General features: G+C 39.2%; 2 protein-coding genes across 6 annotated transcripts in view; both read right to left on the reverse strand.

Annotated features, from left to right (window-relative positions):
• The window catches only part of itsn2a (intersectin 2a), a 45885-nt gene extending 41365 nt beyond the window's left edge, over positions 1 to 4520 (reverse strand). For 4 of the 5 annotated variants that reach the window (XM_085131951.1, XM_085131950.1, XM_085131949.1 and 1 more), the window contains exon 1: positions 4406 to 4520. The gene's annotated coding sequence lies outside the window, so the exon portion shown is untranslated. Of the gene's footprint in view, positions 1 to 4303 lie in introns of all 5 variants that reach the window. The other variant, XM_085131947.1, reaches the window with a different exon arrangement.
• Positions 4521 to 6199: 1679 nt separating this feature from the next.
• On the reverse strand, positions 6200 to 17434 carry LOC146501494 (uncharacterized). Its single transcript, XM_085131945.1, has 3 exons — positions 17267 to 17434; positions 16593 to 16689; positions 6200 to 13815 (listed from the first exon to the last, which is right to left on the reverse strand). Exon 3 carries the CDS (start codon positions 13788 to 13790, stop codon positions 7146 to 7148), a length of 6645 nt encoding a protein of 2214 aa, XP_084988071.1. The 5' UTR covers positions 13791 to 13815; positions 16593 to 16689; positions 17267 to 17434; the 3' UTR covers positions 6200 to 7145.
• Between the last annotated feature and the right edge of the window lie 1299 nt (positions 17435 to 18733).

The raw sequence follows: 18733 nt of genomic DNA on the forward strand, positions 1-18733 counted from the left end.
GAATATGTGTCATTGTCCAAAAACATATGGACCTGACTGCAGCTTGTTCCACAAGCCTGAACATGACAACCCATGGGTTGTGTGGGAAGTTTTATATAACCAAAAAAAAACCAACCAAAAAACCCCCGAGATATAGTCTAGATATTATATTCTGGCACAAACTGCCTGTACATAGAAAATGCAACTCGCCTTTACAGCAACACTTTGCGATTAAGCTTGAAGAAACACATTGTGCTGTACTTGCATGCCTCTTTTCAGTTCAGTGACTTTCTGGAGCCTCTGTTCCCTATCTATGACTCATCTTTGCTGGTGTGTGGATTCAAGCATCAAAATGATGATGCAAATTATGTTCTTTGGAAAAAAGGAAAGAAAGAAAGAAAAGAAAGAAAATACATGGACCTCTCTTTACACCCAGTAAAGATTTACAGTGCTCACTCTCCCACTTCACTTGAAATGATCTCACTTTTCCTTGTTGTTGCCATCTATTGAAACTGTGTGGCTAACTCATCACCATGTACTAAAACCTCATCAGTGTCTCACCCGAGATGAGGTCCTATAAGTAATGAAATATTTTCTTAACACATATATACACAGAAAGTTGGCAGTTTCCTCATCTATGTGTATGTGTCTCTGTGTGTGAGTACATGTACACCTGTGGAAAAAGTAATGTCTTCAAAGTATTCTATGCAATCTTCTAAGAAAAACTAAGTATCCCTCATGATTAGGGACGCCATAGTGATCTGGTGCTTAGCACTGTTATTTTCATATGCATATGCAGTCTGGTTGCTGCCTTTCTGTGTGGAGTTTATTCTATCCAGGTACTCTGGTATCCTCCCCAGTCCCATACACAGGGTTAGAGTAATTAGTGAATCTAAATTGGCCACAGGTGTGAATGGTTGTCTTTCCCCATATTTAAGCCCTGTGACAGAATGGTGACCTATGCAGGGTGTCCCCTGCCTCTCTCCCTATGACAGCTAACATAGACTCCCCTAACTCATTTGTTTATTCACAGCACCTTCAATGTCCCACTACAGCATTTGAACCAGGTTGAGTTCTGGACTGGGCCACGACTGGGCCATCACAACACCTTGAATCTTTTCTTTTCAGCCGCTCTGCTGTAGATTTGCTGCTGTGCTTGGGATTACTGTCCTGCTACATTAGTCAAAATTCAGCTGTCAGACAGATGGACTCCCATTTGACTCTAGAATACTTTGGTATACAGAGGAGTTCATGGTTAGCTCAGTGACTGCAAGGTACCCGGGACCTGTGGCTACAAAATAAGCCCAAATCATCGCCCCTGCACCACCATGCTCGACCATTGGTATGAGAGGTTTGTGCTGATATGCTGTGTTTGGTTTTCTCCAAACATGGTGCTGTGCATTATGGCCAAACATCTCCACTTTGGTCTTGTCTGTCCAAGGAACATTGTTCCAGAAGTCTTGTCTAGTCTAAGCAATACTACCAAAGTCCTTTTAGAGACTTTCTCCAGGCAACGCCTCCAAAAAAATCCATACTTCTACAATCTTTTTCTAACTGTACTCTCACAAACGTTAACACCTAACATGCTAACTGCGGCCTGTATGGTCTGAGATGATGTGTCACTGTGTTAACAAACAACTGAACTGCCAAAACGTCTGCCTCAGAGGTGCTCACACTTGATGATCAGCAGTTAATCAAGTGCATTGGATTAGCACCACCTAGATGCTTCTTACCTTCTTAAATGCTCTTAAAGGATGTACTTAGATTTTCCCAGGACTGCACAGAGTCCTGTGCAAACTTTCTTTTTCACATGGCTCTATGCTATTTGCGTGTACCTAACACTTCCATGTGCAAACATGTATAGGCTTTTAGCAGAGTCTCATCCACCCTTATACACAACCCTGTACCCTGAGGTGTACCTGGTGTCAAATATAACAATATCTCCCGTTGGCTAGGTTAGAGAGAGTCTCCACTGTTTAAACAGGACATGCTATATCCTGGATGACAACGGCACTAAATCAACAAAAGAGGAAAGAGGACACCCTCTACATCAACAGTGACTGTACCTGCACAGGTTCACAACAAAATGGTACACTGATTGAAGTCCCTTGGATGTCTGAAAATAACTTTAAAATGTCATTATGCGTCTTTGATTTGATTTACCTTGCAGCTCGTCCCCTGCTGGTATGGCAGATGTAGCGGAGAGAAACACAATCATCTCACAATGCTACTTCAAATCATGCCAGATCCCCAAATGAACTTTTGGACACAAAATACTACAAAAATAATCATGACGGAAAATAAACCATTAAAAATTTGAGCATAGAACAAATTACTTTGCAGCGCAAGTTTAGTTCTAGTTTTGGCGTCTTTAAGAAGCAAATGAAGAACAAATGGCACACACTATTTTCATACTTACACAGGTTGATGTTGCAAAGCCAGCAGTCAAAGGAAAGAGTGTACCGCTAGCCTTGATGTTACACTGATGTTTAAAAATAACATTGCATTAAGCATTTTGAAAGTTTCTAATATGAGGAATAAGACATAAATCGTTTAAGGGCCAGCAGTGCTGAGGAACAAAATGAATCAAAGAACCTTTGACTCTGCCCAGCATGCTGATTGACACCTGTGTGCACCACACTGGACCGGTCTGACGTGAATATCAATGTTTCGGCCTGTGTGCGCGGAGTGTGTCCAACACACCCTCCTCACACAGAGGGGGACCCTGTTCTAGCGGACACAGCCCAGGAAGCTTTGCGAAGCCTGAGGAAGAAAGAAGCCTGTGTGCATGCGTGTGTCCTGTGTGCATGTGCTGGTATTTTCCTCCTACTCACAAGAGAGCAGACACACACAAGCGCACACATGCCACACACCTTCCCCCCCAGTGTGCTGCAGGTGAAAATTGGGGACGCATCCGACAGAAGAATCATTCTAATCCTTTTGGTACGTTTATGGGTCAGCTCAATGAAATTATTCACCTTTTTTATTTTTAACTTCCCGTACACTCCCTCCACCCCCGACAGTGAAAAACACACTCAGCAGCACCTCCAACCTCACCTTCTTCCCCACATACTTAAGACAAAATAATAATAATGCCAAATTAACCTCAACACAGCATCCATGCCACTGTAACTGCTATATGAGAATGGACTCTGAAGCACATCAGGTTCCTGTTTCACCACACCAGTGAACACGCTGGTGTACTGTACACTTATGTGAACGTGTGGATATTACGCAACGCTTTGAGTCTCGGCAGGTGGATAAGCAACAGTCCCTTCTGGGATAAAGCACAGATGTCACAGAAATTGCAGTCACATGGACTTTGCCACTTCAGCAAAGAAAGTCTCCTCGTTCTGTTTTCACTGAGGGCAGCAGAACACTCACATAAACACACTCACACACAAAGCAATCTCTATAATTAGTCTTTGCTGCAGTGATTCAACACGTACGTGCATAAACATCCAAAGCTGCCCCAGTCATCTCATATATAAGAATGGAAATTCACACCTTTGCTCAACTATTAAACAGCTGATGACACTTTTTTATTACAGGAAAAATAAAGATAACAAACGCATTTGATGGGGCTTCGAACCGGAGGCCCTCCTCATGTTATATTTTCCATCTTTTAACGGAGGAAGCGCCAAATGTAAGTCACCTTTTAGGGAAATTGCTGGGCCTAAGAAGTTGAGCACAGACACCCAGCAGACCGTTAAAGTGACTTTGAGAAATATCACATAGATTTTCTCCCTCAGGTTAAACACAGCAGTGATTTTCAGCATGTTTAATAGTCACGGGGAAGCATGTCATTTCCTTTAAGTAGTACCTGAGGGAACACAGGAATAACCTTTGGAGTTACACCTTTTATCATAAAAACAATATACCATTCCCTGCTTGTTGTTGTTGCACATAGTATATATATATTAGACAGTATATATCTAATAATATACATAGATAATTATATTATCTTGAAAAAAAGACTAGTAATTGAAAGCCTAAATCTATTTTGACTGCTTTAAAAAAATGAATTTCTCTTTAAATCCAGGTTAGTTTTCCTTTTCCTCTTCTCTGCCTTATTCAAACAAGCAAAATGAATGAGTAAACAGTGAAAAGATCTGAAGAACCAGTTTTCAGCCATATGGGGTGCTCTTCATCCATAACGCAGACAAAAGACTAGCACTAGTGGCTCAGAGACAGGTTTGAGAGCTCCACATATTTTCAGCATAACGATGGGCTGTACTGCAGGCAGACAAACCTCGTTGTTAATACGCTGCACTGCCTCGCCTTTTTAAATGCTGGGTTTAATAAAGCAGGACATCCCACTTACCTTGAAAGAACAGGTAGAGGGGAAGAAAATCTTCAGCGACAGTATCCAGCAAGTCATGCATTTTGTTTGGTATAAGCGTGGTAATGATTTCTATTCTTTTACCTGTTGCGGTAGAATAGCGGTGCTGATCGGCATCCAGGCTGACGATCCAGCTACTGAAGAGGGGAGGATCGATCCAGCAGCCGGGCGGGTGTGGACTGGAAATGGGCGTCTTCAGTTCCAAGAATCAAGCTACGCGGAAGTGCGCGGAAGACTTCCGGCTTTGTCTTTCAAAAATAAAACTCAAAAGGGAACGAACTACTGTTCAACTCCTTCAGATGTACAGTGCTCTGAAATTTACAGTGCTCTGTATTTTTCTAGGAGAATGTGAAAGAAGTAGAGAGATTTATGAAAACGTACATAGACACATAGAAAAAGAGAGGCAAAAACCACCTTAATGACCACCTTCTATTGACATATTCTATATTCCTCAGGCAAGCTTTCTTGTCATTTCTTTAATAATAATTATCCAGGCTTAGTGAAGAACATTCATAGCTCTTTCTTTGGATTTTGGCTTTCTTTTCTTCCATTCTCCATTAATATGACCCCACATTGCTTCAGTATTGTCCACCTATAAGCTCTGGGGAGGCCATCCATGATTGATAGTGTTCCATTGTGTGTTTTTCTAATCACATATGCTTTTATTGCATTGGGAGGGTGTTTGGGATCATTTTCAAGCGGACAAATTAAACCGTTTCCAATGAGATGCATTCCAGATTGCATAACATGGTAGATCAAAATCTGACTGTACCTTTCTGCATTCATAATCACATAATTTTTCAGGAGCTGTGTTTGACCTTAAGTACAAAGCTTTCAGATATGGTTCATCAGCTGTACATAGTCTTTTTTTTAAGGCCTGCCACTTCCTGTTTTCTATTAGTCCTTTAGTTATCCAGGTAAAACTCTCATTGAGATTAAAATTCATTCTTCTTTTGTCCTCCAATTGTCCAGTTTCTTCAAATATTTTAAGGACACCATGGTGAAATATGCCAAGTTTTAAGTAATAGTTCTTTGGGAACCACCTTGTTGGAGCAAAGATACTATTTTATCCCTGTCAAACGTATCTACCTTTGGCATTTTTTGTGCATCCAACAAAAGAAATGGGAACAAATTATGTTTTTATGACTAGCTTTTCATAACAAAGTACGTAAATATTCAAATTTAAGTATGCCTATGTTATGCAGTTTTCTGCTCTTGCTTTATATTTTTATATACTTTATTACCTTTACTTAAGTAAAATGTCTAAATACTCCAGCCCCCCACCCTCTACTAAACCATTATCCAAAGAATACATTAGAATTTTTGTGCAGCTCCACTTCTCACATTAATCTGTAATAGGTCACAAGGTTGCACATAAACCTGAAAGTTGTTATCCATACCAGTCCTTCACACTGATTTTGTCTTGCAGTAGACATTTGTCTTGCTCACAGATCACTTTTTTCTTTCATTTGTCACCTGTATGTTGGATTTTCAGCCACTTATATTAGTAATAATCAAAATCTACAAACAACTTATACAAAACATAACAGAGTGGCACCCCAACAGACAATTTAGTGATTTGTCTTTTTGAATTTTTTATTTTAGTGAACTGGGGATAGAATTGCTTTTTAAAACCCCTAAAGCCATGTAGAAAAAGTCTTTTAGTCACTTTTCTTTTAATGGTTATATGGTTTGTAGAGTATATAAGGTCCACAAAAGGAGTAAATTATGTTAGTATTGAGCACCACCAACAGCCCAATTTTGGCATTACATCAAAATCATACACCAAGTCTAATCTTTAAGCTTCTAATATGAAAATTTCAGCTACAATCAAATATGCAATACTTAGCAAATGGGTTAGACACATACACAAGAAAACCCAAATATTCAGGAAACCTGACAAAAACTTGTTTAAAAGTAAATATTATTGTTACACCTTGTTGTTATTGTAAATATTGTTGTTAATTAGGCACACTGGACTTCAGTAAGAAACTGATCAAGCATAACATTTAAACACCAAGACTATTTTTTTGGTTGGGAATACAAGTATTAATCACAAACACCTTACATTGGTTAGCGAGCTAAAAAATTTGCTCGCCACTGTAATATTTACACACATATATAAATAAAACACACCATGACAATATGACAGGTTCGAGCTTTCAAACCTTTATACAAAATGTACATACAGTGTGCTATCAATGTGTATATTACCTCAAATATGAATACATACATTTATTTGTGTTGCAGGATTTTTAGTAATTTACATTATTGTTGCCAGTCTGGAAAATTATCTGAAAATCTTTTGTATATACATATTTACACATTAATGACGTATTTCTATGTTTGCTCGTTTATAAAGTAAAATACATACATATGTAAAAAAAAAAAAAAAAAAAAGTGTAAAATATATAAAACAAAAAGCAAGAGAATGATAAACATTTTACAAACAGTCCAGGATACCTCAATGGATAAAAAGAAAAAAGAAGAAAAAAAAAAGGAAACAACATCTATGAAGTTCAACATCCAAATTCTTTGTTATAAATTAGAGTACTAAAAGGCTGCTACAGAAGGGAAATAACACATGTGGTTCCATGCTGCAGACATTTGCCCTGAAAGCTTTTGGTCAATATGAGCCATCTTTTCAGGCTTTTATCCCATAGCTCTACTATATTTGTATAGATTGAGATCGCTTTAAAAAAAAAATTTTAAAAAAAGAAAAAAGATTGAACTCTCCTTCTCCATCAACAACAAAAAGCTTTTCACAGGAATTAAGGCAACATTATTCAAACTTAATGTTCTATACAAAATACATTTTTTTCCATTAACACTCACATTCCTGTTTAACATCCACTTCACTTTCTGCACTTCCAGCTGGCACATGTTCCTGCTCCTCTTTTATCTCCGTGTCCTGACCTACAGTTACCATGTAGTAATCCATGTATCCCTCAGTGTCTGACTCGGTTTTTATGACAGTCTCACTACTTAGAGATGCAGTTTGCACACATCCATCAGAGGGCTGTGATGACTTGCTTCCATTATTGCTTTCAGAGGTTGGACATGCGGTATGTCCAAGGGAGCCTGCAGGATGACCTGGGACTAAATTCTTGGCAGCCTCAGTGTTTAAGTCAGTTCTTACATCATCATTACCTTGGTGATAGTTTGTTTCAACATCCAGTGATGGCATATTGCCATAACGTGGATCATCTTCCTCCTCTTTAATTTGGAGGTTTCCTGGAAGAAAACCGTCACAACCTACAGTTGTGGTGGTACTGATGGAGGTAATCGTAGGGGTATTCATGGGGGTAAGTGTAGAGGTGCTCATGGGGGCAATTGTAGGGGTATTAATGACGGTAACTGGAGGTGCAAAAATTGGGGTAATTGTTGGGTTAATCACAGGGGTAACCATAGGGTTGATTACAGAGGTAATCATAGGTGTAAAAATAGAGGTAATCGTAGGGATGTTCATGGGGTTGACATTCATCTGCATTATTGTCACTGGCTGCATTTGGATTGCATGTAATGTTGCTGGCTGCACACATTGGTTTCCATCCACTCTATGAGCACTTTTATTATTTTGCAGATTTTGTGTTAAGCTCTGTGGGAGTTTGGGTCCAGACAGAAATGGTAACTTGAAGATCTTTTCTATTCCAGTATTTCGATACTGTCTGATCATCGAATGGAATTTGGTTGCAGCAGCGATTGAAAATTCCCAGCGCCTGTGATGCTGTGAGCTAATCTCAAAGTTATAGTCTAGGATGTCAAACAAAATAGCTGGGAAATACTGGTTCCTTTTTGTTGCTGCAAATTTCTGTATTTCCAACAGCACCGATGATGTCAGTAACTTCAAGTTCAGCTTTCTTTTGCCCGCTGATTTTGATGAAACATCAAGGTCCAGACCTATTTTCTTGCAAATAGGATAGAGATTTTTCTGCTTATTCTTTGTTAACGTCACAGCACTCAGAGTATTACTTAACAGCATGGCTTTTTCCTTCTTTGCTTGCATTTCCAGTTGTCTTTTTCGAACCGTTTCCTTCCATTCATTTCTCTGCACAGTGGGAAGCTCTTCTTCTGTACTCTCAATGACTTGAAATGTGCGAGGTGGCTGAATAATAAAAACTTCGCTGAACCAGGCGGGCTCTCCATCATGTGGATTCACTCTGTAGAACTGCACTGAAGGATTCATGTCTAGACTCTGCTTGTCCAAGCTGAAGTTGTGCTCAAGAACATCATTGACAAGCTTGTGCTTTGTCCCGCACAGTTTCCTGGCAAAAGAATACACCTCGCACATGACCTCCCACGTCAAAACACAGGTGTCGAGTTTAAGTTTTGGGCGAGCTTTGTCCACACATAGGCTTAAACCTATTTTCTTGCAGAGAGGGTAAGTGTTCAATATTGCTTCTACTGATGCAGAAGAAGAGGTTTGATCATCTGGAGGCTTTTTTACCGTGCTGCTTGCGTTAGTAGAGATGACGCTGGTCACGGCAAGAGGATGGCGAAGCACATTACCAGAGTGAGATTCATCCTGGACAAGCTTGCCATTTTTATCTTGATGACATTTGGGGCAATCTGGAGTATATTCCTCGAAGAAAACTGACAGAGGGAGTTTAAAAAGCTTTTTCTTTTGAGGCAGGCTGAATTTTTTTGACTTCAGTGTTGTAATGGTTTGCATGAGCTGCTCTGCGAAGGCAATGTGAGATAGCTCACTGTTCAAATTTAGATCAAAATTATACTCCAGGATCTCCATGATGAAATCTTTTGTGGATGACAGCATTGCTTCGGCAAATGTGTTAACTTCAACCATGACGCCGTTAGTCAATAACTTTGGGTCCAGATTTTGCTTTACTCCAAATCCGACATTAAAATCCATATCCAATTTCTTACACCTGGAGTAAGAATACAGTGGGCAATGTTCTCCATGAGGCACTGAGAGGATGCGTTGAATATGATTGATCCGCAATCTCCATAGAACTGAATTTAGGTCATTTTGTTGCTTGTCAGTGGAATTGCTTACATTTTGGTGCTTGACTGTTCGAGTAGATGCAGCACTACATATTTCTGCATCTGGCTTGTATCGGCAATTCAGTTTCATGACTATTGGATAATCTTTTCGTGTGTTCTTTTGCTTTGCTTGGGCTACCCAGGTTGCCACATTTCTATGATCATTTGCAACAGTAATTTGTGCAAGAATATGTCTAGCAAGTTCAGAATTGACGTTTTGCAAATCAAGCTCAAAGTTGTGTCTGAGAACGTCCAGACAAATCTGCTCAAATGTCCCACACAACTTTTCAGCAAAGTTTGTCACTTCCATCATTGCTCCTTTGGTCAGTTTGTTGACATCAAGTTTGTTTTTCTGTTGACTGCAGCTTACATGCAACTTCAGACCAATCTCCTTGGAGAAGGGATACAGGTTCACACTTTCCTCGGATATTGTTTTCGGTGGACCAGCTGGTAAACCTGGTATAGTTGACACATGTGGGTCTGGTTTAGTTTCACCATCTGAATCAGGGGGATGTGAGGGTTCAACATCAGACTCATCCAATCTTGATATGCTGCTGTCCATGCTCTGGTATCTTGTGCCTATTGAAAACATGGAATCGGGGAGTTTAAATACCTCTTTTGAGAATTTGACTGGATCTTCACATTCCTGAAGCTGTCTTATTTTATTCATCAGTTCACGTGCAATGGTGTATCTGTGGCTATTGCTCTCTAGGTCTAACGCAAAGTTCTTCTCAAGAATCTCCATGATGAATTCCTGCTGGGATGAACTCATTGCCAAGGCAAACCGAGCAACTTTATACAGAACAGAATTGGTCAGACAGTCAGCACTCAAGTTTTTCTTGGGTCTAAACCCAATATTGAATTCTAGGTTAACTTTCTTGGGCCTGAAGAATGGACAGTACTCTTTGTCTAGGACTAGGAGGATTTGTTTCACACGGTGAGTACGCAGCTTCCACATGTTACTCTCCATTTCCTTTTCCTCTTCTTTCATGTCAAATTCATTTGGTACATCTGTTGGAATCTCTTCCTCCTCTTCATATTCTAGCAGCCCACTTTCATCTGGCTGACTTGGAGATGGCAAGTCCATATCTGTGTCTACGATTGCTGAACTGAAGGAACTATCAGTGGTGGTATGGAAAGGAGCAGAGATGCAAGATGATGTTGGGTTTTCTAGGTCATCCTCATTCCCGCTGTTTTCTGAATCTGTGAGTGTGTCTGCTTCTATAGGACACATGTAGCAATAGTCCACTCCTACTGTTTCGTCTAGACTCAAACCCATTTCATCAAATCCAATCCTTCCTACAGTATCATTGGCATAATCACTTGACACCATGGCCCTTTTCTTCTTTGCCTGCATGTCCAGCTGTCTTTTTCTGATCGTTTCCTTCCATTCATTTGTCTGCGTGGTGGATTGTCCTTCCCTTTTAACCCCAATAACAGGACATTTGCGAGGTGCCTGAATAACAAAAACATCATTGAACCAGGCATGCTCTCCTTCTCGTGGCTGTACTCTACAGAACAACATTGAAGGATTGAGGTCTAGAGTCTGTTTGTCCAAGTTGAAGTTGTGCTCAAGAATATCATTGACAAGTTTATGCTTTGTTCCACTCAGTTTCCTGGCAAAAGAATAAACCTCACACACAACACCCCAGGTCAAAGCACGTGTTTCAAGTTTACGTTTACGGTGTGCTTTACTCACGCGGAGTCTTAAACCCATTTTCCTGCATGAGGGGTAACAGCTCATTATAGTCTTTCTTGTTGCTGCAGAAATAGAGGTTCGATCATTTTGAGTACTTTCTGCCTTTGCATCAGCACAAACATCTGACCCAGTTTGGGGCTGCTCAAGGACACGACCGGACTGCGATTTATCTTGATGACGCTTAATTCTGTCTTGATAACATTTGGGGCAATATGGAGTATATTCATCTACAGATTTTGAGTCAGGCAGTTGAAAAAGTATTTTCTTCTGAGATGCAGCTAGTTTCTTTGTCTTCATTGCTCCAGAGTTTCGCATAAGCTTCTTTCCAAAGGCATTGCGACTTGCCTCGCTGTTCAAATTTAAATCAAAGTTGTACTCCAGGATCGCTGTGATGAAATCTTTTGTAGATGACAACATTGCTTCGGCAAACGTGTTAACTTCAACCATGATGCCATTGGTAAGTAACTTTGGGTCAAGATTTAGTTTTATTCCAGATCCTACATTAAAGTCGATGCCCAATTTCTTACATCTAGAGTAAGAATAAAGTGGGCAGTGTTCTCCATGAGGTACTGAGAGGATGTGCTGAATTTGAATACGTCTCAATTTCCACAGCGCTGAGTTGAGGTCATCTTGTTGTTCAGTGTCAGTGGTACTGCTTACATCTTTGTGTACATTTTCCTCAGTAGAATCAGCTCTACATGCTTCTGTATTTGGGTTATTCTGGCAATTCAGTGTCGGGAGAATTGGGTAATCTCTTTTCGGGTGCTTCGATTTTCCATGGGTTACACGGGTCACAAGATTTCTTTCCTCATTTGCAGCCGGAATGTGTGCAAGGATATTTCTTGCAAGTTCAGAATCGACACTTTGCAAATCGAGCTCAAAGTTGTGTCTGAGAACGTCCAGACAAATCTGCTCAAATGTTCCACACAACTTTTCAGCAAAGTTTGTTACTTCCATCATTGCTCCTTTGGTCAGTTTGCTGATGTCAAGTTTGTGTTTTTGTTGACTACAGCTGACATGAAGTTTCAGACCAATCTCCTTGCATAAGTGATAAGGATGGACATTTTTCTCTGACTTTATTTCAGGTTTGGTTTCAGTATGTGGCTTGGGTTCAGTTTCATGTAGATGGACTGGTAACTCAGTTGTAGTTACATCATTTGGACTTAGTTTAGTTTCAGCTTGTGAGTCAGGAGAATTTGAAGGAGCGATATCAGATTCCTTCACATTCGATCTGCTGCTGAGGTCTGGGGCAACAATGTCCATTCTCTGAGATGTCATTCTGAATGACGGAACAGGACGAGGAAGTTCAAAAACTTCTTTAGAGAATTTGACCGGAACCTCGCATTTCTGAAGCTGTCTTACTCTACTCATGAGTTCACACGCAAAGGTAGGTTTATAAGACTTGTTCTTCAGGCCTAAGTCAAAGTTCTTCTCAAGAATCTCCATGATGAATTCCTGCTGGGATGAATTCATTGCCAAGGCAAATCGAGCAACTTTATACAGAACAGAATTGGTCAGATAGTCACCACTCAAGTTTTTCTTGGGCCCAAACCCAATATTGAATTCCAAATTTGCTTTATTGGGCCTGAAGAATGTACAGTACTCTTTGTCTAGTACCAACAGGATTTGTTTCACACGGTTAGCACGCAGCTTCCACATGTTACTTTCCGTTTCCATTGTCTCTTCTTCCATGTCACATTCATTTTGCATATTTGCTTTTGAATTATATTTTCTTCTTTTCTTCAAGCTCTCGTATAAAAGTTCTTCCATAGTCAGCTGTGTGGGAGCTCTTTTAAAGGGATTTGTCTCAAAGGAAAACGGCTCATTCTTAAAATGGGGACTTATTTTAGTACCAGTGCTCTTAAGTTTTTTTCTCCTTTTCAACAGTTGGGACACACTGAACAAAACTTGCTTTTTGTCCTGTTGATTTTGAAGGTCAAGTTCAAAATTATGCTTCAGGACACTGAGAATAATAGAGCTGTAGGATGCAATCAGTACTCTAGTAAAGTCTACCAGTTCTACCATCATGCCATTTGTCAATAAACCTGGATCAAGGCTTTGTTTTGCACCACTTTCAAAGCGCAAACCAATTTCTTCACAGTAAGGGTATGAAAATGGGAGAACATCTCCTCTGATTTCTTCTTTTAACTGCGCCCCTAAGCACTCAATTTCCTCTTCATCATCGCTGACATCAGCATGTAGTCGGTCAATCTTTTTTTCAGATGTTTGTGAGCAAGGAATTTTGCTTGTATGTCTACCATTATCTTCTTTCTTCACCTGGAAACTGAAATACTGGCAATCTGCTCCCACATTCGGTTCTTTTTTGATGCTTCTGGCACACACTGGCACAAAAGAAGAACCAAAAAGAGCAGCAATGTCAAGTTTTTCTTTAGGAGGCCTCCTCATCAGGTCCTTGAGCTTGTGTGAAATCTGAGCTCTAAAATGAATCCGTTGTTGCTCATTTTTCAAACCAAGATCAAAATTGTTCTCCAGAATGTTCATGATAAAGTGGCTTTTACCCTTTGTAACCATTTTAGCAAAGTCACAGATTTCAAGCATGACCCCGTTTGTCAGTAATTGTAAATCCAGTTTCTGTGCCGTGGATCCAACATTAAAATCTAATCCAATTTTATTGCTGTAATGGAATGGTTCGGGGCTTCTTGAGTATTTTTTCACGTGCATAATCCGCCATTGCCAGACAGTGTTGGCATCCATCCTTTTGCTATCATTCAGTCTATTTGGGTTGGTGTCCTCCATCTTCAGTTCCATTTTCGTATCTTTGCGCCCCCTATTCCTGTGTGGAAACAAAAATAGTATACATTATATATGAACCATAACTCATTAACTCAGTCTAAATGTACCAAATTTCACACTATAACAGCCAAGAAAAATAATAGTGCACTTTATTCTACCCACTTCATTATAATTTTGTAAGCTTTGGGTTTTGATACCGGGGCACAGACATACTGTAAGACCACAGCTAGCTCAGTATACTGCAAGCCACAGTGTACAACAGTGTGCAGGACAAAAAGAAAAAAACAAAAACGCACATATCGATAGTATTTTAACAGTAGTCCTACTGAATCAGAGCTCCATTAACTTTGGCACTGGTCCACATGTGAAACAAACATGCTTACGTTGCCAGCTTCCCTAGATATTTCTTTATTTTTTTTTCCATCTTTTACCTTTATCTTTGAGCATATTATCTGTTCTCATACTGGACATAGAGCTGCTGTTTTGAAACTTGACCCTGAGCTAAGAATATTTATTTGTGCTATATTATTTATTTGTGAAATTTTACATTTTAATTATATTATTCAATTTATACCAGTGCAGATTGGACTTTTGGACTCTTACTGGTTATGATAACAGTAAGAGGCCATCCTGAGACGGCCAAAGTGGGACAGACACTTGTAACCAATTGTTGTCCGAAGCTTTGGCCTATTTGTTAATAGGGACTGAGTTCAGGGCCACAACCATTCATAACATGATCACATACCTTAAACTAAATTGGTGGGCAAACTGAGGATTCTGATCTTGAATTATTACCTAGAAATTCAGCAATAATGGCTTTTAGCCACATTGCACAACCCCAGTTACCGTCACAAAATAATTCCCGAAAGCAGCCCCCAATTTTTGTAATATCATGAAGTAATGTAATTATATTTTAATATCATTATTAATGCTTTTTAACATGAAGATTTTCATTTTGCTTTTGCACCCCCCCAAAAAAAAAAAAAAAATAAATAAATAAAAAAATTACAAATAAGCAAAGTTGTTATGATGCAATCCACAATTTTTAGAGCTTTTCATTAAGTTTTATTTATTAAGTTCAAGCAGCAACTTGAGTTTTTTTTTTTTTTTTTAAATTCTATAACTCTTTGGTATTTGATAACATCAAATAAGCAATGCAGTGGAGTTTTTTTGCACTCAGAAATGACATTGCGTGTACTCTTTAGGCATAACAAACCTATTAAATAAGAAATGCAGACTTTTTGAATATTTACATGACTTCATTGTACATTGTGGTGGCTGTAGACCAATCATAACCTTGATGGTTCAATCTCTGCCTGCTCCAATCTCCAGTCTAATTGCCTAAGTAGTCTTGGGCAAGATACTAAACCTCAAGTTGCTGTCTGATCCATTCATCAGGGTATGAGAGTGTGTGTGAATTAATAATAATAATAATGGATACTTTATTGATCCCCGCGGGGAAATTACTCTCTCTGCATTTGACCCATTCACTCAGTGAAGCAGTGGGCAGCCACTAAGCAGGCGCACCGGGGAGCAGTGTGCAGGGATGGTACCTTGCTCAGGAGTACCTCAGGGTACCTGTTCAGTGGATTCGAACCCCCAACCTACATTAGGATGTAGGCGACTCATTTCTTAGTTAATTAAATGAAGAAAAAAGTTACATTAACTGACTAGTCTAAAACCAAGAAACAATCCTCCTGGTAGGATGTGCCCAGCAGCAACCAGGAGGTGCACCCAGGAGCTTTAGCTGTCTCTTTTCGATGTGGAGGAGTAGGCAATTGACGTGTGAACTCTTCTCAAATGACTCAACTCCTCACCCTATGACTACGGGAGCGCCCATCAGACAAAGCTAATTTCTGATGCTTGTATCCGCGATTTCATTCTAATAGTTTTAACAAACAGATGATGCCTAGATTATCATATTTATGGTGTTTCTCAACAACGATGTGCCATCTGGTGGCAGATGGCTGCATAACATTTAGGACACAATAATTTACCAGCACTGAGCATCAATTAAAATTTTAACAATTCGATTAAACGACTAGTAAATTTGGCACCGACTAGTGACAACAGCAACAATTAGTCAGCTACTCGACTAGTTGTGCACATCCCTAGTGTGAATGTTAGATAAAAAGCACTTAGGTGTAGAAAAAAAGTGCTTAAATGGTTGGGTGTGAATGAGGTTATATTAAGTGCTTTAATTCCTCAAGTAGAAATCTGCAACATAAGAATCAGTCCAAGTGTTCACAGCCTTGTTAGTTTGAGAGCTTTTCATCTTTGGTGCATGTTTCATTTCTTGACAAGCTACTGTAATTGGCTGGAATTCCAAAAGCAATTGGTAGAATTTTTTTTTTTTTTTTTACCTTGAGCTAGGTGCAGCAAAACTATGAAATATGCACACCAGCCAATTGTGCTATACTAATGTGCATGTTACTGAGTCAGAATCCTTAAAAATCAAAAGGCTTTCATGCTTCATTCTGCAACCTCCCCATTTCTCTACACAACAAAAAACATTGTCTAAAGGTGCAGTTTCCAAGTGGAAGCTGTGCACAAAAATTTTTTGATTTGGTCCCTACTAGACATATTTTTATTTATAATTTATTTCAAGGGGCTGTATTATACTTCTGCACTATTTTGCAGGATATATCAGAAACTTCTATTTGTCCTGTTTTGTCTTTTTTTTGTGTTGACGAAAAGAAAGCTTCAAGATTGAAGATATGCGTTTACTGCTATCGCAGTCTAAGGCACTTCTAAATTTGTTTGTACTGTATGAACAAATTCAGAGAAAAAGAGGATGATCTTAAGCTGGCTACTTACTCTGCCCAACATCAGCATATCCAGCATGTCTGGTACCAGCTCTGGTCCCTTTGCTGTCATCCAAGTAGCAAAGAGACCGTGTGGATACACTGTAGCCCTGCATGAAAAATGAAAAGCTTATTTGAAAAATAATAAATGTATTGATTCTTCAGCTCTTCCTTAAAGAACGATAAACACATGCAGCCCTGTTAAAAAAACAAACCAGGTGTTCCTTTGACAAAAGGACAAACTGGGGGTATTTTTTGTCTACCACGGCACTTAAACGAAAAGATACAGACTCTTTAAAAAATGAGCAAATTCAACAATAATTAGTTAAAACAGCTTTACTGAATAAAAGTGAAACCTTTTGGACAGTCCTTTCCAAACAAAGCATTTTGACCAGCAGATGGCGATTATTTTGACTGCACCAAATGCTTCTGAACACTGAAGTGCTTCACAATAATTCGCTGAGCTCTCTGGGGAAAAAACACAGTCCAATTACTATTACTAAAAGGATGCCATCCATGTATTTAACACGGCAGCAGTGCCAAAAGTGGTCCAGCGGAAGAAAAACCTAATCGAGGGTTTGCATTTACTACTTTCCACCTAAACATGGCGATGTGAAGTCGTTACAAACAGCTACTTCAACGGCAAAGCGACGTCAAAAAGGAGCCCGCAAACAGGATGAAGCTTACCCAAAGTGTGCACAACATTCACACGGCCGTGGTTCTCACTTGGTAAAACTACGCACTTCTTTGCGGCACAACGTTTGAAGGATGCAGCGGAGTTGAAACCCCTGAATTTCAGGAGGGAGACTATAGACGCTGCACAGCTCTGTTATGGAAGTGACGTCACAGCAGAGCGCCACTACTTCAAAATAAAAGTGCAATACTTGATCGGCAAACTCAATAGATGAACCAAGGTTTGTTAAAAAAACAAAACAAACCAACAAAAAAACCCAAACAAACCATAGATCATTTTACCCAAAGAGTTATGCTTGAAAAGTTGCACACAACTTTTCAAGCATAACTACGGAAGAGGATTAGGGCCACTGGAAAAAAAGTGGCCACGTCTTTTTTTTTTTCTTTTCCTGAATTCTGAGAAAAAAAGTCAGAATTCTGACAAATACAAAGTCATGGGCTATTTATTGGCATTGTTAGGCTCAAACTGCACAATCCATAAAAACCTGTTCTGAGTGATCACCTTTATTCTATAATCCATTATTATGATGAAAATGTTCTCTTTCAGGGTGAAAATGCATAAACCTTGAGGACGAAAGGGGCAGGGAATTATCTGGTTAATATAAATTATGATGTTACACAAGAATAGTGGGTTTTAGCCCAAATGGTTACGCAGCGCTCACCATCATAAAAACACCAAATGAGGGACATGCAACAAAGACTGAGGCATTTACACGCATCCAACCAAACTCTAATATATACTCAAGAAAAACTGCAAATTAAGTCTACTGGAAGTTTGATTTTCTTGTGTGTGTGTGTTATCAGAGGTTGTTTGCATGCATTGGGATACTTCAGTCTTCTCTGGATTTTAAAAGCGTGACTTTCAAGAACTTTACTGTAACTAATTAGTTAGTTGCATGAATAAAAATGTACAAAAGTCGAATTCATTAAGTGGTACAACCGCTTAATAAAGGCTGCAGTTACTGCTGTGTCACCTACTGCTGTCGTAGTTTAGTTTACGCTTGTGAGACATTTATTTTGAAAGCACATCAATTTGACCTTAGCTCTATGTCTGGGTTTGCTGAATCAGTACAAAGTTAAAAAGTTAAAAGTAAAAAGCTAAAAGATTCCCTTTTCTGAGAGGCTCATGTGAAGAAGGGATGCAGTCATTTGTAAGTAATTGCATTTATAAGGCTTGTAGAACTTGTGAAGGTAGGTGGTCAAGTGTTAGTCTGATATTTTCATATATTGTTTCAGCTGATGAAATGATAGCTCAGAACAGGACAACTGTCAGCACATGCATACTCACAATCCATGAGATTTAAGCAAATAACCAGAAGCCACCAGGAGTCTTGATACTTTAACTGAATTTAGAGATAAGCACAAAGAGCAATAAACTACCACTAATGAATACTGCCTGATATACAATAATGGCATGTTATAGTACTTTTTAGTAGTTTTATAAAAGAAAGATAATCAAAA

Source organism: Neolamprologus multifasciatus, chromosome 15 (assembly GCF_963576455.1).
Source record: "Neolamprologus multifasciatus chromosome 15, fNeoMul1.2, whole genome shotgun sequence".
NCBI lineage: Eukaryota > Metazoa > Chordata > Actinopteri > Cichliformes > Cichlidae > Neolamprologus > Neolamprologus multifasciatus.